The sequence below is a fragment of the Pyrgilauda ruficollis genome, unplaced genomic scaffold (genome assembly GCF_017590135.1).
Source record: "Pyrgilauda ruficollis isolate IOZ18807 unplaced genomic scaffold, ASM1759013v1 scaffold16, whole genome shotgun sequence".
NCBI classification, from domain to species: Eukaryota; Metazoa; Chordata; class Aves; order Passeriformes; family Passeridae; genus Pyrgilauda; species Pyrgilauda ruficollis.
The window spans coordinates 13,268,943-13,290,900 of record NW_024514764.1 but is presented as its reverse complement, the minus strand read 5'-3'; the positions used below and the strand labels follow the sequence as shown (position 1 = coordinate 13,290,900).

The following is a 21,958-nucleotide window of genomic DNA, read 5'->3' as shown; positions in this document are numbered from 1 at the left end:
CTCAGGATGCTCCAATCCACCTCTGTGGAAAAAAAGTCTCTGGGCAGGAATAGTAACAGCTTTTAATCCGACAAGAATTGATACATCAGTTAAGACAATACCGTTTTTGCCTCTTTTTTGGGGGACTTCCTTCACATACCGGTCGGGAAAGAGGAACATTTTCAGGATGTACAGTTTTTGTTTTTGTTTTTCTCTCTCCATAGGGACTTTAAAGCATGGTGAATGTGCAAGTCAGTGCTTTTTGTTTGCTTAAAACTTTTTTTTCCCAGTGCTTATTTACAGTTACAGTACCTCTGTGAGAGCGACAGGAAAAAACAAACGATTGTTTGAGACCTGGGGATCTGGGATCCCCGGTTGAGAAAGGCAGATCTCCAATATTTATATATTTATACATATATATATATATATATGCTTTTGTGTATACACAGATACATTTCTCTCTTCTTTTAAAGTATTAAAAAAATGGATCAACCTTCATTCTATAAAAATACCTACTCTACAAGATAGAAAAATTTTCCCTCTCCAAGTATACACTGATTTACACCCAAAGCTTCTCTGGAAATATACATTACGTGGCTTCTTCCCGCGGCCTCGGGGCAGGGAGGGAGGCAGGGAGGGAGGGCTGGGGTGCAGGAGCTGCCCCGGGCTCACCCCGGCCCCGCTGCCCCGCCGGGGCTCTGCGGGATCAGCCCCCAGAGGTGCCGTGGCCGTGGCTTGGCAGCTGTCCCCTGGGATGAGGTGGTGACAGCGGCCACGTCCCCCTGCACAGGGCCACCCCGAGGGCTGGAAAGGGCTTGGGGGGAGCAGGCACCCCCGGGATTGCTGTGGCTTCTGCTTCCAGGCCGTCCTGGCATTCCCAAAACCTGACGAGCAGGAAGAGGAACCGCGGGTCGAAGCCGATCCCTGGGATTCCGCTGGCTGGCTCCTCCCGGGAGCCCAGAGGAGCAGGGGGGGACAGCGGCCACTCCCGGGGTCACGCTGTGCCACGGCCGCTTGTGCCAGCAAGCCCAGAGCTGTCTGATGTAAACATGGCTTTTGTTTCCCAGGGAGCCGCTGGTGTTCTCCAGCTCCCCTCCCCATCGGCACAGAGATTCCAGCCCCGGCCGGTGCCAGGGGTGAGGAACGAGCGCGGCTCCTCCAGCCCCTGGCCCGCGCAGGGAGCGGGGCAAAGGCAGCCGGAGCAGGCCCTCCCTCCAGGGCCGCAGCTATCACCAGCAGAGCCCTGCTCCGGCTGGGAATGGCACAGGCCACTGTCCCCAGGATTCGGGAGGTGAGCCGGGGACCTCGGGCCTCTCCGCTGCAGCTCCCAAAGTGCTGCGTGTCCCACCCAGGACGAGGAGAGGCGGCCAGGACCGGCCTCCAGCGCGGGGTGAGGAGCTGCAGCCTTGCCCCACGAGTCCGTCCCCAGCGGGGACGAGTGACAGCTCCTCCCGGAGCCGCCTCAGCGGCAGAGCCCGGCAGGAGGAGGAGGGAGGAGGAGAGAGTGGAGCCGGGATGCCGAGACGTGCCGACAGTACTGAGCCACAGACAGCAAAAATAAATAAGGAGGCAGGTGACCGAGTGTGCTCACGCCCTGTCCCCAAGAGCCCCGGGCTGCCCCCGCAGCCACGGAGGGCTCTGCACGCAGCCGGCCCCAGCAGGAGCACGGGGCAAGGATGGGCTGAGCCAGCTGGATGAGGCCATTTGCATTAAGTTAATTAAAAAAAAACCCCAAAACCCCAAACCAAAACCAAACCCCAATGTTGTGCGAGTCCGGGAGGCGCTTCCCTGGTTCCCAGCTCTGCCCGGTGAGTGTGTCAGGGACATTTTGGCACGGCAGATGCTCGGGCCGGGCAGGGCAAAGTCAGCGCTGTCGCTTCCATCTCCATCCCGCTCTCCCGTTCGCAGCGTCCCTCGGAGGGGCGGTGCCTGTCGGGACAGTCCCCAGCGCCACAGGCACTTCCTGCAGTGTCCCTTTCCTGAGCTCCTTCTCCAGGTTCCCTTTCACCCCTCCACAGCCAGGAGGGCTTCAAAACAACGGAGTCAGACAACAAAGCCTGGCTGCTGGTTTTCCTTTTCCCTGGTCCGTGGCTCAGTCACTCCCCGACCTGAGGCTTCCTTGTGCCTTCATCAAGTGCAAAGACGTTTGGAGTCCCTCTTCATCCTCTCAGAGCACCAAATCCTCCTGGCTGTATTACTTGACTTCCAGGATGGAGGGGTTGGTCTCCATGATGGCCACGATGATCCTGTCGATGTAATCCTGCAGGCGGAAGTTGATCTCCTCTTGCTTCTGGATTGCTTCCATGAGCTGCAGCAGAGGGGAGAGGGAGGGAGAGGTCACTGCCTGACACTGCTCAGGGCGTCCTGTGGCTCTGTGCATCCATGGGTGACTCCCTGGCTCTTCACTCTGGACTGGGACATTCCCAACCCTGTTTAAATGGCCAGGGAAAAACTGGTTCTGCTCACTCCTGTCCTTCCTCGAGCTCTCAGCCTGATGGGGCCCTGGAGCGAGCATGGAGCATCACATCTCCATTGGATTCCCAAAATATCCAGGTGTGTTTCCCCACTTCTTGAGGTGTTAAAGACTGAATTCCAGTGCTTGTGCAGGCTCAGCCACCCCTGGTTGGTGTTCAGGGAGAACATGTCCTGGAGGAGCTGGGATCTCCGGGGGAATATCCTGGCTCCCAGGGGTTTAAAGACAGCTCCAGACTGATGGACACAGCCCATGGTGGCTGCTCTGTCCTGGAAGGGGAGGGCTGTTCCAGAAAAGCAGAGCTGCCAGAATCAGCAAGTGGGCAGGGAGCAGCTTCCCTGCTCCCAGGAGGGAGGGCTGGCAGGCAGGGTAAGTCCTGAGAGCTCTACAGATAATTGTGTGGGGATTTTTCTGTTCTTGCCAGCTTTCAGGGGAACTTTGGGCATGGGCTGGGCCACAGACAGGGCACATCAACCCCTCCCAGGCCATACCAGGTGGGGGCACTCAGGAGGGTGCAGCGTGAGCTCCTCATGGCACGTACCTCATCTCTGGAGACAGAGCTGATCTCTGCTGCCAGGGACTCTGAGAAGGAGGCTGAGAACAGGTTCTTGGCTCCCTGGATGCTCAGGTTGATGATCTGCCCATTCAGCTCATCGTTCTGCTCCTTCAGGTTCCTGTTATCCTGTTCACATACACAGGATAAACCCCAAATCACACGCTGCTGGAGCACCTGGTGCTCAGAGCTCATCCAGACCAGCAAAGGCAGACAGGGGCTTTCACCCTAACACAGCTCACACGGGGCTGGGAACAGCACATGGGCTGCTGCCTCCATCTCAGCAGAGCCTGGAGAACCTCTGGAAGCATGAGACGCACTGGGAAGATCCAGGGAACACAGCAGAGAGAAGAGCTCCTGCTGTCCCTGAGAAAGCACCAACCTCCCTCTCCCAGGACAGGAAAGCAAGACAGCACTGGGCTCCTGGATCCAGTCCATCCCTTAGGAGAAAGCCCCTGGACCCTGCTGGTCCTCCCTTGGCATCAGGGAACCATCTCCCTGCCAGCCCAGCCCTCCTTACCTGCTTGAGCTGCTTGATCTCCTGCTCCAGCTCTGTCTCCCGTGTCCTGCTGTTGTATTCCTGCAGCCCCATGCTGCTGCTCCGGCCCCTGCGCTGCTCTGCCTCCAGCTTGAAGAGCTGCAGGTGCTCCAGCTGCTTCCTGAGGTCCTCGATGAGCTGCAGAGCAAGGCAAGGGGACAGCTGAGTGCCACAGGCCTGGGAGATCCAGCAGCACCCTCTGGATGTGGCTGCTGTGGGAGCAGCTCTGTGGATTGCTGCAGCAGGATTGCTGGCCACAGCAGTCATTGCCCTTGGATCCCTGTCAGTGTCCAAGGCCAGGCTGGATGGAGCTTGGAGCAACCTGGGACAGTGGAAGGTGTCCCTGCCATGGCAGGGGGTGGAACAAAGATGAGCTTTGAGGTCCCTCCCAACCCAAACCATTCCATGATTGAATTGCTTTCTGGGCAGAGCTTGGTTTCCTCTTTCTCCCTCACACCTCCAGCAAGCAGGAGATGGGGAGCTACTGAAACATATGAGCACAGCCCTGCAAGGACCTTGTTGGAGGGCCAAAGATGCTGGGTTTGGGTCTGCAGCAGCAAAGACCCCCCCAGCAATGTGGGTCCCTTCCCAGCCAGCTCCCTCTGCTGCATGGTTGGGTCCCCTCTCACCCCAGAGCCCTCAGTGACACCACGGTGACAACTTTGGGCCAGAGCTCCTTTCCTGCCACCACAGCCAGCCCTGCCTGGGCCTCCAGCTGGAATCACCAGGCACAGATGATGGGAGCACTGGGAGGGTGTGTTCCAGCCCCCAAGCACTCAGCTCCCACACCCTCTGCTCCTGCTGGCTCCATGTGCCTCTGCCGCTGCTCCTTCCAGGCAGGAAGAGAAGGGGCCAGGGTGGCACAGCCCCTTGCAGGGACAATGCTGGATGAATTCCACAGCAGCACAAGTGACGGAGGTGCTGCTGCTGAACCCCTCTCCTCTGCCCAGGCAGCACTCACTGCTCCAGGCACCCATTTCTGGAGAGGCTGCCAAGGCCAGATTCCCACACTTTGGGGACAGGGCTGTGGAGGCCCGGACTCCACTCACCTCCTGCGTTGACTCCTTCTCCTTCTGGAACTGGTGCCTCTCCTGACTCAGCTTGTCCCCCATCTTCCTCTTTTTCTCCTGCTCCTCTGTGAGCTGCACAGTGAGGTCCTCAATCTCATCCAGCAGCTTCTGCTTCTCCTGCAAGGACACGAGAGCCCAGTGAGAGGCCCTGGGGCCTGGCTGGGTGCTGGCTCCGCAGGGAATGCTCCTCTCCTGAGGCACCAGGAGACTCTGCCTGCTGGGATCTCATCTGCTCAGAGCCTGGGGCTTGGCAGCACTGAGGGAGGCAGCCAGGGATGGCTCCAGAGTGAATCCACATGAATATCCACCCTTGTGCTGTTTTCTGGGAAGCACACTGCTGGTGTGGGATGGGCTGGGGCCAGCACGGGGCTCCAGGCCAAGGAGAGACATTAAATCATAAAGCTCCTTATGTCTGGATTTCAGAAAAGTCCTGAATCTGAGATCTTTACCTCCCTCTTGGTTTCAGATATGAAAGGTTTGAATTGAGGGCTGATCCAAGAAGGAATAGACCAGTTGAAGCCAGGATGTAAAACACACAGCCCAGCTCTGTTCCCTTCTCCTCCCCAAAGCCTTGGCAGAATGTTTGGGATGCAGGTGAAGATGCCAACAGCCCCTAGAGCAGCACCTTCTGCCTGTGATTGGCTTTTTCTGCTTCTCACTCCACCCCACCATCAAGGATTCTGGAGGTGCACAAGGAGCTGGGAGGGGACACAGCTGGGACAGCCGATCCCAAAACTCAAAATGGGTATTTAATACTATATGACAACATGTTCCTCAATATAAGGTGGGGGAAGAATGAGAAAAAGGGGGTGTTTGGAGTGATGGCATTTGTCTTCCCAAGTCACAGTTAGGCTCCCTGCTTGATGATGGAGCCCTGCTTTCCAGGAGATGCCTGAACACTTGTTTGCCTTGGGAAGCAGTGATTAACTCCTTGTTTTGCTTTGCTTCTGTGGGCAGCTTTTGCTTTACTTAATAAACTGTCTTTTCCCTCAACCCACAAGTTTTACCATTGTTGCCCTTCCAAATCTCCCTGGGCTCACAGCTTCCAGCCCCATGGGAAAGGTTTTGGCTTTCAGAACTCCACCAATGCCACAGGAGCCCCTGCAGTGCTGCTGATGGATGGCCTGTGGCACACAGGGCTGAGGAGCAGCTCCATGGGGGAGCTCCAGATGCTGGCTCTGTGCTGGAGCCCTGGCTGCTGAGAATTTCTTGTAGAGAGAGAGATGGGGCTCCATTTTTAGTATGTTGGAGTATGTGTTCTCAGGTTTGTGAGAGTGTAACAGAGATAAAAACTAATAAACATCTGAGTCCCAATAAGAAATACCTTCTTGTGATTTAATCCTGACCCTGGCAGAAAAGAAGCAAAGACTCCACAGCTTGGGGGTGTCCTGCTCCATGGAGCAGCACCAAAGGCACCAGGCCAGCAGGAAAGGCAACACTGACAACAAAATCCTGATTTTTGGGCACTGGACAGGAGAGCAGCTCATCATCCAGGCTTCTCCTGGGCAGGGAGGGCAGTGAGTGCAGCTCTTGCTCCTCCTTCACCCATCCACTGTGGAGGAAAGGAGAACGGCTCTGCATGGATCACAACCAACTTCCCGTGGCTGAAACACACCATGGCAGGGAATTCATCCTCAGAGCCACTGGGGTTTTTCTGCCCCCAGCCTCAGCTGTGCTCACAAGGTCCTGGCAGATGAAGACCACATCAGAAGGGATGGAGCTGCAGAGCTCTCCCGTGGGATTAAACACGGGTAAAATGCCTCAGGCCCTTCAGCTGGGAGAGGAGGTTTGATTTCAGTTCAATTTTAACCTTAATTCTGCCCCAAGCTTGGCAGAGACAAAATGCAGCCCCTGTTCCAGGTGTCCCACCTGTGACCCACACTATCCCTGAAGGTGAGGCTCCTGCCCACCCCAAGGAGCCTCGGGACGCCCCAGCCCTGCAGGGCCTTGGATCCTGAGCAGGGTGACAGTGAGAGGGGCTGGGAGGTGACATGGATCTTTGAAAACTCAACTCACAAATCCCAGGACATGGAGATGGAGCATGCCTGCCCCCCTGCACTGAACTGGCCACAGGGATGGGGACAAGCTTCCACAAGAGGGCACGAGTCCCCTCCTGAGCAGGCACTGCCACAGAGATTTATCAGGGGTTTATTCCAAGCTTCCAGGCTGAACAGTGGGAAACTGCAAGGATAACTCTGTGGGATAGTGCTGTCCAAAGTGGGGTGTGCAGCGACTGGAGAATGGAAGCAACTGGTTTGTAACATTAAATGGATTTCATGTTCATGAAAATTCATCCCAAAGCCAGAATTTCATCCCAAAACCAGGCACCCTCTGGCCTCACCTCCTCAAGCCTCTCGATGTTGGCTCTCAGGCAGGGGACACAGGACCTCAGCTCGCTGTTCTCATCATCCAGCTGCTGCAGCCTGCAGAGGGAATGGGTGTGAGACTCATCCCAGCATCCCACGTGGGGGAGAAAACATCCCCAGGAACACTAAACCAAAGGGAAGCCAGCAGGGATTAATCTGTTCCAGGAAACCCTGAGATATTTCTGCTGCCAGGGGAAGGAGAGAGGCATCTACACAACGCTGACATCCATCAGCTCCAGTGCTATTCCTTGTTCCAAGGGTTTTTTCAGTCCTTGGACAAGCCTCAGCAGCAGAGACAACAGAACTGGGGGTCAGAGAGGGCTTTGGGTTTGCATTCCCAGGTAAAACCCCACTGTTCACCTTCCATAGACTGCATGGGATGAACAACAGCAGAACACTCTGGGCAAGCTGGAAAAACCTTGTCAAATAATTGACACCTCTTCCACCCCACTTCTTCCTTTGGAATCCACCAGGCAGCACGAAGCACACTGGCTGGGACACTCTGCCTCTTTCCCAGGTATTTGCCTGTTTCCATCAAGGTGGAAAGCATCTGGGCATTAAAAGGGGTCATTTATGGGAAGAAGCACTAACAAATCCCTCTTCATCCCCACGCTGCAGGGCAGGCACATGGATAAAGGATGGGAGCTAAACTTAAAATGCATCAGAGCAGCTCAAATAAAGAATCCGAGATTAGGTCTGTGGGCCAAAGGTGGAAATAACCAAAACCCAGGGTTTGTGGTGACTTTAGTCACACCTTGAACCAAACTCCCTGCCTGCCTCCCTGTGTCCCCCCAGGGCTGCCTGGGCACAGATTCTGGGGTGGCTCCAGGAGAGCTGCCCCCCCGCCCCCAGCCCTACCTGGCCTGCAGGTTCTCGATCTCAATGCTCTTCTCCCTCTCCATTTTGCTGAGCAGCTCCCTCTGCTTCTTGATCTCCTCCAGCAGGGTCTGGTCAGCCCTCAGCTCCTGCTCCTTCAGCTGCTCCTCGAGCGCGTTTGCTCTGCAGAGAGGACAAAGAGGGGATTGAACTGTCCTTAGGAGCAGGCTGCCATCCCCAGGCAGGGACCAGACTCTCTTCCCAGCCCCTTTCCCACCCCTCAGGTGAGCTGGGAGAAGGAGATGGTAAAACAGAACAAGCTTCCAGGGAAAACACACCAATCACCATCTCACACAGCTTCACTGCATCCCAGCAGATGCAGCAGGAGAAGCAGCACCTCTTCCATCACAGGCTTCCCAAGTCAGATGCCTTAAGGAACACAAGCATGTTATTCAATTCCCAGCCTGGGAAAGAAGTTAATTTTAATTGTTTTTAAATGTCTTCTATGCATTAGAATTTTTTTCCAAGTGCAGCCACACACATACACATCTCTTAATGGGAATCTCAGAGTCACTGAGGATGGAAAAGACCTTTAAGAGCATCTAATCCAAAAACAAATCCCAGGGTTTGTGGTTCCACCTGCAGTAGCCATGGCAAAGAAATCCTCCTTCAGCTGTTTCCAGCAGGAAGTGGTCTTGTTGCTGAGAAAAGGCAACAGCCTCAATCCTTCTTCTTTTCACTCTCTTGCGATCCCAACAAAAACCAGGGGATCTGCAGGTCACCCTTCCCTCAGTGTCAGCAGAACTGCAGATCACAGAATCCAGAAGGGTTGGGGCTGGGAGGGACCTTAAAGCCCATCCCATCCCACCCCCTGCCATGGGCAGCACTTGCAAGGATGGGGCTGGGAGCTGGAAATTCTGCAGCGGTTTCACCCATGAGGAGGCTTTTCCCAGGAGAAGGCTTTTCCTAGGAGAAGGCTTTTCCCAGGAGAAAGCTTTTCCCAGCTGATCCCACTCCTCCCCAGCACCCAGAGCCAGCTGACACTTCCGGGCCAAGCTGCTGAAGTGAAAACATTTCCCTCACTCCCAAGTTTATCAGGGCTTAGGGAAACCTTTGTTTGAGTGGCTCAGCTCCCTGACACGACTGTTACTTAACAGAATTACAGCCCTATAGATAAACTGTGCAGGGTTTATCTGCCCAGGGTAAAGCTATGCTGGGAGAGAGGAGCCTGGCAGATTAGCACACACAGGGATTACATCATGTGGGATCCAAAGGGCTGCACCCTGGCCTGGATCCAGCATGAGGCAAGCCTTGGAGTTCCAGAGATCATTTGAAAGGGGCATGTGGGGCAGGAAAATATAGTAAATATAAATATAAATATAAATATAAATATAAATATAAATACATATATATTTTAAAAAGCCAAGACCAAGAGTTCCAGAGACCTTTTGGGAGGGACACATGGAGCAGGGAAGCACATTAAAAAAAAAAAAACCAAACCAAAAGACAAACAACAACAACAAAAACCCATCCTGAGTGGGAAGGGAGGCACAAGGACCATGGATTCCAGCTCCCAGTCCTGCACAGCCACAGCAACAATCCCACCCTGGGCATCCCTGAGATCATTGTCCAAACACTCCTGGAGCTCTGGCAGCCTCTGGCTGTGCCCATTCCCTGGGGAGCCTGGGCAGTGCCCAGCACCCCCTCTCCCTGAGCTCCAGCCTGACCCTCCCTGACACAGCTCAAGCAATTAAAATCCATATGTAAAAATCACCAGAAGCCAAGTCCTGGAGCTCCAGAGAACTTAAGCCCATAAAATAGAAAATCTCCATGTCACTGTGTCTTGTTCGCAGCTGGGATGGAGTCAACATCCCTGCTGAGGGCTATGGTTTGGATTTGGGAAGGGAGCTGGAGCACGAGGAGGGGGAAAGGCCCCCCAGGTGAGGCTCTCACCTGTGCACCAGCTGCAGGTTCTCCTGCCGGAGGCGGCTGTGCTGCTCCCCGTTGGCAGCCGTGTCCTTCTCCAGCTCCGTCACCCGCTTCTCCAGGAACACCACCTGCCAGCAGGGACAGGGATCAGCCTCTGGGCAGCCCCACACCCAGACAGCCCCCACAGCATCCCCAAACAAGCAGGGTTCCCACTGCAATTGGGCAGTCATGACTTGATTTAAAGCACCCCTTTAAAACATCCTTCTCCACCCAGTTGCCCAGGTTCTGATGGTTCTCGTGAACCAGTCTGGGGTCAAACACTTCACTCTTTCCTTCCTTCAACCCCTTCCTGATGGCATCCTAAAAGGAGTCTAGAGGGAAAGATCCTGGTGGATCTCTAGAGCTCCATGTGCAGCCCTGAGGCTGGATAACTCCCCACTGCCTGGAACAGGATGGAAATCCTGAATTTACAGGGATCAATGCCAGCTGGTGGGGAAGGAGCAAAGGTGAGGATTTTCTCCCTGTACTTGTACTCCAGCTGTATTTGCATTTAATTCATTCAAATTCCATATAAAACAATCCTGGGGGAAAAGAAATGAGAAGAAAAGCCGAAGAAAAGAAATGTCTAGAAAAGCCAAACCCTGGCTCTGGGAGAAGGGCAGGAGACATGGGAGTATTAAAGAGGCCATGCAGACACACAAGGCCTTTCCCAGCAGTGCCTTTTCCATCAAAGGTTTCCCAAGTCAAAGTTGGTTTCCCAGCTATTTTATTCAACTTCCCCTTGGAAAAATGTTGATTTTTATTTATATTTTAAAGGTCTCTCTGCATTATAATTATTTCCAAGTGCAGCCACACATAGACATTTCTCTTTCACACACAGCTCCTCAGGACATTCATATTCCAGAGATAGAAAGCCATTTCCAAGGAAATTTCAGGACTTCCTGAGTTTCAGGAGTTTCCAAGGAGTTTCAGGACTTCAGTAGACATCTACAAATTCTTAGCTTCTTTCCCATACCTTCTTTTCCCTGTTTTTTTTTTTTTAACTAGGAATACTCAAACAATGTTTCCTGTGCTCCCATCTTATCCTACAACTCTTTTCTTGTAATATCCCAGGAAAACCTATCAGCACGAGCACAAAATCAACTCTACCCTGACAGCACGAGCAGGGAGAGGAAGTCCCTGTTTCACATTGGGTGGGTTGCCTCAGAAAAGCAGAACCTGAGAACATCTTCTTGTGTGAAGGAGAAGTGAAAATGCTGCCTGTGAACAGTCCATTCCTCCTCCCAGCACTCTGGGGGAAGCCACTGCCCCTGGAGAAGCTCCAGTGTCACCTCCTGACCCTGCACAGCACCTGGAGCGCTCCTCTGCTCCTCCATCCCCTCCACGGGGAGGGCTCCCCATGTCCCATCTGCACAGGGAGGAGCTTCAGCCTGATCTTGCCTGGGAACACTGGAGCACTGCAAGGCACTGAACCCTGCAGGGTAACACAGACCTCACCCTAGAACCCCTTCCTCTCAACATCTCAGAAAAGCTCAGGGCACCAGCACAACACCAGCTGGATGCTGACGGCCCAGGCCGAGGGCAGGAGGGAAGGAGGCCCCACCTTGTCGGTGATGTCCTCGTCGGTGCACTCCAGGCTCTCCCGGTAGGATTCCTCCATCACCCCCGCGGCCAGCGAGCTCGTCTGGTGCAGCTGCCTGAAACAGAGACAAACCACCCCGACCCACAGCAGCACCGGCATCAGCCCCAGCAGCGGCACCATGCTGACACCAGGGGACAGCGGCTGGCCCGCCCGCCACCTCCCGCCCTCCTCAGCCTCTCCAGGGATCTGTCAGCACTGCTCCTCAAGTGCTGGATGTCCCCTCACCGCGGAGCTTTCCCGGGAAATCCAGCGCTCCAACGTGGACATGCTCCCGGGACTTCACACCGGGATCATTGCTCTTGCTCTTTGGAATGGGAAGAGATAAGAGCTCCCTCTTCCCACTTTCTTTCTTTAGCCCAGTCCCAAGGCCGTGGATTACCCAGCAAAGGCCAGAGTACTCCCAATGCTGATAAGGCTGGGAAGAAGTGGGGTGTAAGGGGAGGGAGAGGGGCAAACCCCGCTGAGGCTGCTGTGACCCCCCAGCCCGGGTGAGCTAAACATTAACGAGGCCTCAACAGTGGTGTCCCCAGCTTTGTGACCAGCTAAAGGACACTCTGGAGAGGAGCTGCTCGGTGTCCCCAGCTTTGTGACCAGCTAAAGGACACCCTGGAGAGGAGCTGCTCGGTGTCCCTGGCTTTGTGACCAGCTAAAGGACACCCTGGAGAGGAGCTGCTCCCTCGACATGGCTGTGGATCTGCCCTGGAGAGGGGGTGCGTTCCAGCCCTGGCACCCCAGGCGGAAGGAGAACACTCTGCTCTCCTGCTTTGAGCAGGGAATGGATGACAAAACCACAGAGGTCTCTTTAAACCTCTGTTTTTCCCAAGAATTTGTACCATTGGCTCTCGAATTCCTCCCACTACACAGTGTGTTCATGCCAGGACTCACTAAGCACAACTGGCATTTACCAAGAGACCACAGCCTGATTTTGCATCCTCACCCTCAGTTTATATTTAGATTTTAAAGTCTCAGGCACATTTGTCATTTAAATTGTGCCAAGCACAACAGGGCTTAAGCAGTTGAGATTTCTTGGCACAAGCAGAACCCGGATAAGAAAAATGAGGAAAGAGCCCTTACCAAAATAAAATCAATTTTCTAAAAGCAAATGTTTTGGGATTATTCACTAATTACAGTATCTGCAACAAAGGATTTGCTTTGGGCTGAGCTTAAGGATCTGGCTCGGCAAAACCCTGTTATCTGCCTCCTTATCACAAACCAAACCTGACTGCTCTTGAATTAACTAATATTTACACAAGCTCACAGATCCCTGCCTCAGAAAAGCAAAGGGCCAGGAGGGCTCAGTCCCCCATAAGACAAGGTATCTCCGTTCCCAGAAGTTTAACTCAAATCCTCCCAAAATTATCTGTGCCAGGCACGGGACAAAAACGAGTCCTAAAACAGGAAACCTGGGGACAGGCTGCTCCCCTCAGCCCTCCTTCCTGCCAGTGTTTTTAACAAAGTTCTAGAAAGTAAGATGAGTGGAAGTAGGAAATGTAATATCAAGGATCTGCTTCCTTTCCAGGAGGGGAACTGTGCCAGGCGAGATTGCTGAGCACAGGAAAAATGGAGAAGGGAAAGGTGTGAGAGCACAGCGGGAGGAAGAGGTGCAGGGAGGCTGCTTGGGTCAGCACAGGGAGCAGAGTGAGTATCAGGAACAGGAACATTTCCAAACTGAGCTGCCTGTTCCTCCACAGTGTCCCTGTCCTGCTGGGAAACCAGCAAGGAGAAATCCAACAATTGCAGAGGGAAATCTCCCTCCTGAGCGTGGCAGAGGCAGAACAGCGAGGTAAGAGTCAGTTTATTCTTAAAATCATGACGGCACAGGAGATGGGATGAGCCAGAGAGGATGGGAGAGCTGGGAGAGGAGGAAAGGTGAGCACCAGGTGACACTGAGAGGGGAGGGAAGGACCCTCTGCTCCAGAGATCCACAGCAAACTGCCCAAATATATCTAATATATCCAATATCCCTGTGCAGTCAGGGGTCACAATGCCCACATGGAAAAGGTGACTGACATCATACGAGGTGGTCGTGCAGGACAGAAGCAGGACAGAAGACAGCGTTAAACCTGGGCATAAACCAGGGCTAAACCAGGGTCAAACCATTCAACCAGAGTTACCTGCAGCCCACCCAGGTGCCCCAGAGCCCCTGACTGAGCAGGGGGAGCTGCTCCCACAAAGCCACATGCTGAGGGTTACATGGACTGAAGTAAAACAGGACCAAGAGCTGAGGCAGCTGGAATTTTTGTGGTGCTGGAGAATCCCTCCAGGTGGGGGTACTGACTGGTCTGGTCTTGCAGAAATTTACAGACATGGTGATACTGGGAGGGATCCCAGACTGGGACATATCCCAGAGGGATATGTCCTTCTGGAGACTCCTTCCCTCCTCCATGTGCCCCCTGCTATGGCACTGGCAGGACAGAGCGTGAGGAAAAGCCCCCTCATTTTTTCTGGAAGGAATCAGGTTGCCAGCAGCCTCCAGCTGTGGCCACAAGTGAGAAACCCCCATTCCAGAAAAAAGATCCCAGAATTAAACCCACTTTTCCCCAGCACTATGGAATATATCCAGAAATACAACTCTCCAAGCCTATTTTGAGTTTTCCTTCCATGGAGCTGGCAGCTCGCACAGATCAAGCAAACAGCAACAGGAGTATGAGCTTACCTTGCCACCTTCTTGCTGGAAAGTCTTTTATTGGGGCTGCAAAATGAAGAAAAAACAGGAAAGAGTTAGAAAAGCTGACAGTGGAGAGCCAGGGAAACAGGAAACTGCATGGACTCCGGGGCACATCCTCTGCTCTGGCAGGGAGCCCTTGGCATGCACCCCCAAACCCCTGGAAAGGGCAGGAGAGGGGCCACTCCCGTGTTGAACAACAAGGAATAACAAAGCACATGGAATAAAGCTGGAGAAGAGCTCGCTGCCCCCTGCCACGCTCTGCTCTCCTGCTGATCCCTGCCTGAAAACTGATCCCCAAGGAAAGAGCTAAGAATAGCAGGGAGGCTGGGGGGGCTCCAGCCCCGTGCTGATGGCACACAGCCACATGTCCTGCACCCCAGGGCACCCCAGGTGCACCCCAGGGCACCCCTGCCACCCCCAGAGCTCCCCCGGACTGGGGATCAATGGCACATCCATCCTTCTGCCATGATCCCACATGTTCATGATCCCACATGATCCAGCCATGATCCCACTGGATCAATCCATCCTTCTGCCCTTCCACAGCCACCATCCCACTGCTGGGCTCTAGATCACCAGGGAAGTGCTGCCTGCTCCTGGCTCAGAGGCTTCAGGAGCTGTTGGTGGTGTCCCTGTCTGGATTTTGAGAATGGCACTGCTGCAGTGGCTGGGCAGAGGGATGAACTCTCTGTCCTTCTCACGGATAACCGACAGAGATCACTTCTTGGATCCATGTCTGAGCCAGCTGCCACCATGCCACAGCGGTCAGGGATCAGTGTCACCACAGCACGAGCAGCCAAGGGCTGTGTCACCGTGTTCCACCTGCAGGGGACTGGCTGCAGGCTCTCCCTGCTGAGAAAAACCAGCCTTTTCCAGAACCAGCTCCTTGCTGAGATGCTCCTTCCAGTCTTCTGGTCCTGACTGGTGCTGGGGAAGTGGACAGGGCTTGGATCTCACTCCTCATCTTCCACCCATGCTGGTGTCACAAGATGCCACTGGGCCACACCAAATCCTCACTCTGCAATGGCAGCGGGAGCAGCTCCAATCCAAGAAGCAGCAACTGCATTCCCTGGTGCTTAGCTCAGTTTTAGGAAAAAATAACAAATAAAATCCTCTGGAAGTCCACTCCTGCCTGGAGCTGCAACATGAGTTCTTCGAAGGAGGGATTAAAAATAGCTTAGGACAATTTGCTTTGTAAAGCAACCCCAAAACCTGACTGGGGGCTGTTGTCAGGGTGACCAGCCCTGGGGTCAAAGTGCATCCTCAAATCCCAGACTTCCAGGGAGCACAAGAGCTGCTGCTGGCTGGGCTTCAAGGCTGCTCAGCGCCCAAGGGGAGGAGGTCAGGCCCTGGTGTTTGCCAGGAATTGTAAGGAATGGCCCCAGCACTGGGGGGAAAATATTTTCCTCTGGAAAAAGCTCCTGGGGAAGCGACGGCACCTGCAGTGTCCAAAGGCTGAGACACCGGCAAGGGCACTGGAACAAAACAGAGCCACAAACCACTTCATGCCAAGCTGCTGGAGGAGTCTTCCCTGCATTCCCATGCTGTGGGGTCAGGAAGCAGCACCCCAATGCTGGGAGCAAGCTCCCCTGTTTATTCCAAGGTTAAACACTGTCTCTGTGCCTGCAGTTCTTAGGAGTGAGGCTGTTCTGGGGTGCTTTGGGCTTCATCCCAGCTGCCAGAATCCCCTGGAGAAGGTGTCTTCAGGCTTGTCCCAGATTTTGGTCCAGTTCCTGCTGCTCCAGGATTTGTCCCCTGCTCCAAGGGCCTCAGGTGAGGAGCAGCAGGTCCCGCATGTCCCACACACTGCACAGGACACCTCCCATCCACACCACACAAAGAGGGGGCACTGCCCCTTCCACAAAGGCCCTTGGAACATATTCCCAGTAAATCTGTACTTGGGAAACCCTAAACACAGATGAAGGAATTGCACCTACTCACAGGGCAAATCAAAGCCTGTGGAATTCCCACCATGACCACGTGGACAGAGAAGCTCCACAGGAAATCCCACCCATCACAGGACGCTCTGAGGTGTTCAGCTTTGCAGGTAGATGTGGTGGAGAAAACTTGGAGTGGAGTGGGACTTCCAGGGAAAACCAGTGTTCTCCCCAATACCTGCATAACCTGAGACCCATCACTGACCCTCAAGGCCTCCAATAGCAAAGACAACTATTTAGCCAAGAAAAACAAAGGGAGAGACCTTTTTTTCATTAAAAAGAATGAAACTGAAGCTCCTATTTGTTTTCCAGTTCTCCTCCCATAGACCAGGAGAGCTCCCAGATCACACTGTCCATGCAAAGGACAGACAGAGACCACGAACATGACCAAAACCCAGGTCTGAAAAGCCACAACAGCCATGAGAAGAAAGATTTATCACCAATGCCACCATCCTTACACCCAAAGGGCTCTGAATGAACAAATCAACAGGCAGAAATCCCTCTCCACTTGTCAGACAACACATCCAGCTGCTGCCTGGGAGACCTCCAAAACTCCATTCAAAACCTCCTGATGTTCCTGATGTCTGTCACATCTCCCCAGCCCATGGTGACACTGGGGTGGGCAGGCTGTGGGTGAAGCTGGGTGAGACAAGATTTTACTGCTCCCGAGCCTTGTGGAGGGGGCTGATGCCTTCAGCTTGTTCCTGCAGCAGGAGGATGGGCTGTCCCTGCCCTTCCAGGCTGCCCCGGCACACCACTCCCAGTCTTTCCTTGGTGACAGAAATACTGTACACGGCCAGCTCGCTGCTCCCATGGAACCCACCATGCACAGGCATGCAAAGGGCAGGGAATGCTCTCCTTGTCTGCCAGCCCCCTGCCTGCATTAAAGGCACCTCCTGCTCACCCTCCACGAGCTCCCCACCACCTCGAGCACCTGCAGAGGCTCCCGTGGCTGGGTGAAACTCATCCCTTTCTTCCTCCTGTTATCCACCAGCACCAGGGAGGGAAAAGCTGTGCCAGACAAGGAGAGCCTTCCCAGCCAGAACATCCTTCCCAGCTGGGATGGCCATGCACACCCGGTTACCTATTCATTTCAAGATCATTCAGGCGAGCAGAAAGATCCTCGAGGCGGTTGATTTGTTTGTGGCACTGGCTACAGTAAAACTCAAAAGCTTCATCTGCGAGAATGCTGTGCAGTTTCGCAGCGAGCGGATTGGTGCTAGAGAGATCACAAGGTCATGTCAGCACAGAAGGCACAGGGAGAGCTGCAGCCGTGGCTTCCACAAGCTGAGGGTACCTCAAGGTAGGGGAATTTTTGGTGGGAGGTAGGAAATTTGAATTAAAATTTCAGGGCAGGTTGGGTTGCCTCCCACCATGGTTTTCAAAGCCAAATTAAAGCCAACGTGGGGTTGCTTATAATAATATATGGATAATTTCTAATTTAGAATAGTGTATAACAATATGTAGCTAATTGATAATTTGTAATTGCTCAATAGAATTTATATAGTTGATAATTAGCAACACTTCCATCACTCTCCTCCCAGAGACTCCCAGCAGCTGAGCTTGGCCCACATTTCCAAACCCCTGAGCCAATCTCAATCCCCAAGAGCCCAGGGCAGGTGAGGTAAGTGCTTCCCACAAACCTACACCACTGCAAAGTTTATTTTCCAACAAGGCTTTTCCAGGCAATCTGTCTCAGGAGGCTCCTGGTTTGCCTCAGTAAGTGCAGAATGAACTTGCATACTGCAGGACTGGGTGCCGTGAGCCAGGGCTGAATCTAAGCGGGGTTTAGGCTGGATCTTAGGAAAAGGTTCCTTCCTCAGAGGGTGCTGGGCACTTGCCCAGGCTCCCCAGGGAATGGGCATGGCCCCAAGGCTGCCAAAGCTCCAGGAGTGCTTGGACAATGCTCAGGCACAGGGTGGGATTGTTGGGGTGTCTGTGCAGGGCCAGGAGCTGGGCTGGATGATCCTGGTGGGTCTATTCCCACTCAGGATATTGTGGGATTCTATGATCCTTTGGTCCGTGTCCCACTTTTCAATGGGATGCTTTAAAAGCAGAGCAGCTGTGCTGCTGCAGACCTGCTTTAGTCATTCACAGAGTCAGATTTTCACTGCAAACAGCTTTTAAGCCAAGATGAAATGGACAGGTGCAGTTTAACACCTCACTTCTCCAAAGCACAGCCCAGAGAAGCCAAGCAGCAGTGCTGTGTTCCTGCAGGGAATGCCATTTGGGAAGGGCCATGGGGGTCTGTAGAACTTTCACAGCTTGGGAAGCTGGGATACACTTCCTCATGATTTAGGCAGGACAGAGGGGATTCTCAACAGTAAATGGTTTGTGTTCATTTGGGGCCAGACTCCACAAATCCTTCCTGTAGGACAATGTGCTTCTGGAAGCCACGGACGTGAATCAAAGAAAGGTTAAACAGTGAAAAACCCAAGCAGTTCCATAAGAGAGACAGGTAAAGGTGTGAGCAAACACAAGCAAGATAAACCCAACAGGCATCAGGAAGGGGCAGTGAATCCTGGGATACACAAACACACCAGAAACTCCTGGCCCAGGGCATCCCAAGGGTGCCCTGGCTCAGCCCCCAGCCCAGGGTCAGGCCTGGAGTCTGTGCTGTCTGTACAGTATTTCCCAGCCCCCTCAGACAGGCTGGACACCAGCAAACACCAAATTACCATCTCTTCCCATTCATGAAAAAAAAATAAAATTAAATTGAAAGCCATTCCCCCTGCCCCTCAGGGCAGGTTTGGCCCCAGGACAACCTTCTTCCAACAGCAGACAGGTCGGTGGCTCAGGGTTTGTGCAGGGAAGAGGTGACAGCAGCTGTGTGGCACCTGGGGGAAGGGATGTCCCTTTTCTGGGTGCTCTTGGGTGCATTCCCTTCCCAGGTGGTGCAGCCTGGGCCAGGTGGGAACCCAAATTTAACCAGCATTAATCAACATGAGAAGAGAAGTGTGGAGGAGAAGCCCCAGGCCAGCCTGGCAGCTCCTGGGGTGTGTGCAGATCCTCCTGGCCTCCGGCTGCCCTGGCTCCCTGCCTCTGGAGTGGGTGAGAGCTCAGCCCTGGGCTGTCCCCACCCACTCCAGGATGCTGATGGGTCCCCTTCAGCTCAGCAGATTCTGTGGCTCTACAATACAGAGCCTCCCTGTGCCTCCCTCCATCTCCTGGAGCAACATTTGTCTTCCCCAGGTCCTCGGTGCTTTCTGGTGGCTGGGATGGGCATAAGGAGCTTTTCCCTTTATTTCCCACTGAGACCTGCAAAGAGGCTTTTCCTACTGGATGGATATGCAAGGGAAGACTCAAGAGGAGAGATTATAAATAAACATAAAAGGACTGGGCAGGGAAGCACTGCACCCCACAGTGTTCCCTGGAGGCTCTTGGGGTTTGTGTTCATCTTCTGGAGTTGTGGCAGGAGAACTTCTAGAAATTATTCCCATTTAGAGACTCCTGTAGCATGGAAAGGGTCTGTGATGATGTGGCCCTTTACAAGGCATGCTGTTTTTGTATTCAAAATACAGCCAAAAAACCCATTCAGTCTGAACCAGGGACAGCCTGTGTCCCCTCAGGTGTGTTTAAACACACTGGAGCTGCTCAGGCATGGAATGATTTGGGTGGGAAAGGACCTTCAAGCTCATCCTACCCCATCCCCTGCCATGGCAGGGACACCTTCCACTGTCCCAGGCTGCTCCAAGCCCCATCCAGCCTGGCCTTGGACACTGCCAGGGATCCAGGGGCAGCCACAGCTGCTCTGGGCACCCTGTGCCAGGGCCTGCCCACCCTGCCAGGGAACAATCCCTTCCCAATATCCCATCCATCCCTGCCCTCTGGCATTGGGAAGTCATTCCCTGTGTCCTGCCCCTTCCTATCCAAAGTCAGAAGAGCTGCACAGGCTCAGGGAATGTTTAGGGCAGGACTTCACACACAGAGCAATAATCCAATGGGAGGCTAGACCTGAGAGGCATGAGGAAATCCTTCGGCTCCAACAGCCCCACATTCCTGACTCCAGAGGATTTGCAGGGTTTATCTCCAGCCTCCCTCCCCAGCAAGCCCCAGCAGAGAGTTTCCAGCACAAACCACCACAAACCTGTGTGGCCACGTGCCCAGTGAGCCCCTCCCAGCAGAGGGAAGATGGAATAAGGTGTGGATCAGATCCAGAGACAGAGCAGAGGAGAGATGGTGCCCTGGCAGAGCAAGATTGGAACACTGGGAGCGTGGGCAAACTGGGAGCTCTGGCCTGATGTTAAAGAAAACGTTCAAGAGATTGAAAAGCTCCTTTAGCTGAGTATTTTCTTGCCAGGAGCCCTCTGGATGAGGCTGGCAGCTCATCCTCAAGGAAAAACGAACACCAAAGATGGGTTTTAATCAGAGTTCTTCCTGTGCCACAGCACCAGCACTGCCAGCCCTACATTCCTGCATGGAGCAAGCCAAGGACAAGCATGGATCAGAGACTCTGCAGGGTATCCCAGTGCTGGAGCACTGCTTTCCTAAAGGAAAACATTGGGAATTCTTTACAGCAACTCTCCTATTTGCCATTAACATCTCCAACATTGCTGCTGCACCAGCCAAAAATACATGAGTCCTGACGTGCTCTTCCCTACCAGCCCTGTGCAACCAGAATGCCCCAAATCCGTGAAAGGGTTTGGGAAGCTGGGACAAAACAGGAAGACAGGAAAAAAAAAGAAGTTTCGACAAGTTTACATGGCTACAGAAAGGCACAAATGTGTAATTCCAAAGAGAAAGAAGTGTATTTTTGTCTTTAGCAGTGGCTGGCAGGGAACATTCCTGCCCTGTGCAGAGATGTGCTTCCAATGGAGGAACACATTCCCAGTGTTACCTGTCTTCCCAGACACTTTGTGGGCTGCAGCACTGATGACATTCCAGCTTTTACTGATTTTCTTTAGAAAGCAAGTATCGATGGTGTGTGTACCACCATACCAGCTTCTCAGCCCACCCTGCTTGGGCTGGAAAATTGACTTTTTTCTGGTTTCAGATCCTTAAGCAAAGAGGAAATGCTACAGCCTGCTTCCTGCTCTACATATCCCTAGAGAAGGAATGCTGCTGCAGCTCATGCAAATCCAACCAAACATTGCACCAAAGCCCAAAAAAATAAAAGAGAAAAAAACCATTAGAGTCATCCTGCAGGATCAGGGGTGAAGCTGCAGGTGGTTTTCTCTCCTGGAAGGTTCAGTGAGGAGCCACATCCCTAACAGGAGTGGGAATGTGACACTGGAAATGCAGACAGCTCTTCCACCTCCTGCTGCATGTTACAGGATGGGCACTGACCAGGAAAAGGAACCACTGAGGGAGGGATTCCTCCTCCACTTCCAAGCCCATTATCCCATTGGATCCAGAGTCTGCGAGGCCCCCTGGATGGCAAATCCCAAGGAAACCCCTGTCCCACAGAGCAGAGTGAAGCAGCACCAGGGCTGGGCATTACCTGGGAGAGAGGAAGGAGGAGCTGCCAAAGCTGCTTTCCCCATTACACAAAGGGTCTGGGAACAGGTCGGCCTCGTTGCCCTCCCCGTAATCCTCGAAGTGCTCCTCCCCGCTGATGACGGTGACGATGGAGTGGCTGAGCTCGGAGCCCAGGGCCAGCTCGTGGGGATGGGATCTGTGGGAACAGACAGGCAGGGGTCAGAGAGGGGTCACAGCAGCCTTTCCATTGCATCCAGGACATCCTCCTTCTGGACTGTGGGGTTCGGACTTGATAGGGTAGTGGTGGATTCTGTGACAAGCTGCTGGAAGCTCCCCCCATGTCCAGCAGAGCCCATCCCTGGAAGCTTTCCCCATGTCCAGCAGAGCCCATCCCTGGCGGCTCCAAGATGAACCTGCTGCTGGCTGAGGTTGGGCCCACCAGGAATGGCGGTGGCACCTCTGGGATAACAGATTTGAGAGGGAAAACCCCCACTCCCATCTCCCTGTGCCACTGTGGGGAAGGAGGGGGAACTGGGAAGGAGGGATGATGGGGGGTAAATGATTTTTTAAGG

General features: G+C 53.6%; 1 protein-coding gene across 2 annotated transcripts in view; it reads right to left on the bottom strand.

Moving 5' to 3' along the window:
* Positions 1–44: 44 nt before the first annotated feature.
* RAB11FIP3 (RAB11 family interacting protein 3) overlaps positions 45–21,958 on the bottom strand; it is a 77,278-nt gene continuing 55,364 nt past the window's right edge. Inside the window, exons 5-15 of one of the 2 annotated variants that reach the window (XM_041462135.1) lie at positions 21,409–21,582; positions 17,053–17,187; positions 14,023–14,058; positions 11,328–11,421; positions 9,749–9,852; positions 7,838–7,978; positions 6,955–7,036; positions 4,593–4,730; positions 3,526–3,681; positions 2,994–3,134; positions 45–2,287 (exon numbers count right to left, since the gene is read on the bottom strand). In XM_041462135.1, the coding sequence (XP_041318069.1) occupies positions 2,174–2,287; positions 2,994–3,134; positions 3,526–3,681; positions 4,593–4,730; positions 6,955–7,036; positions 7,838–7,978; positions 9,749–9,852; positions 11,328–11,421; positions 14,023–14,058; positions 17,053–17,187; positions 21,409–21,582 (1,315 nt within the window). In that variant the 3' untranslated portion in view covers positions 45–2,173. The remainder of the gene's footprint in view (positions 2,288–2,993; positions 3,135–3,525; positions 3,682–4,592; positions 4,731–6,954; positions 7,037–7,837; positions 7,979–9,748; positions 9,853–11,327; positions 11,422–14,022; positions 14,059–17,052; positions 17,188–21,408; positions 21,583–21,958) is intronic. The other variant, XM_041462136.1, reaches the window with a different exon arrangement.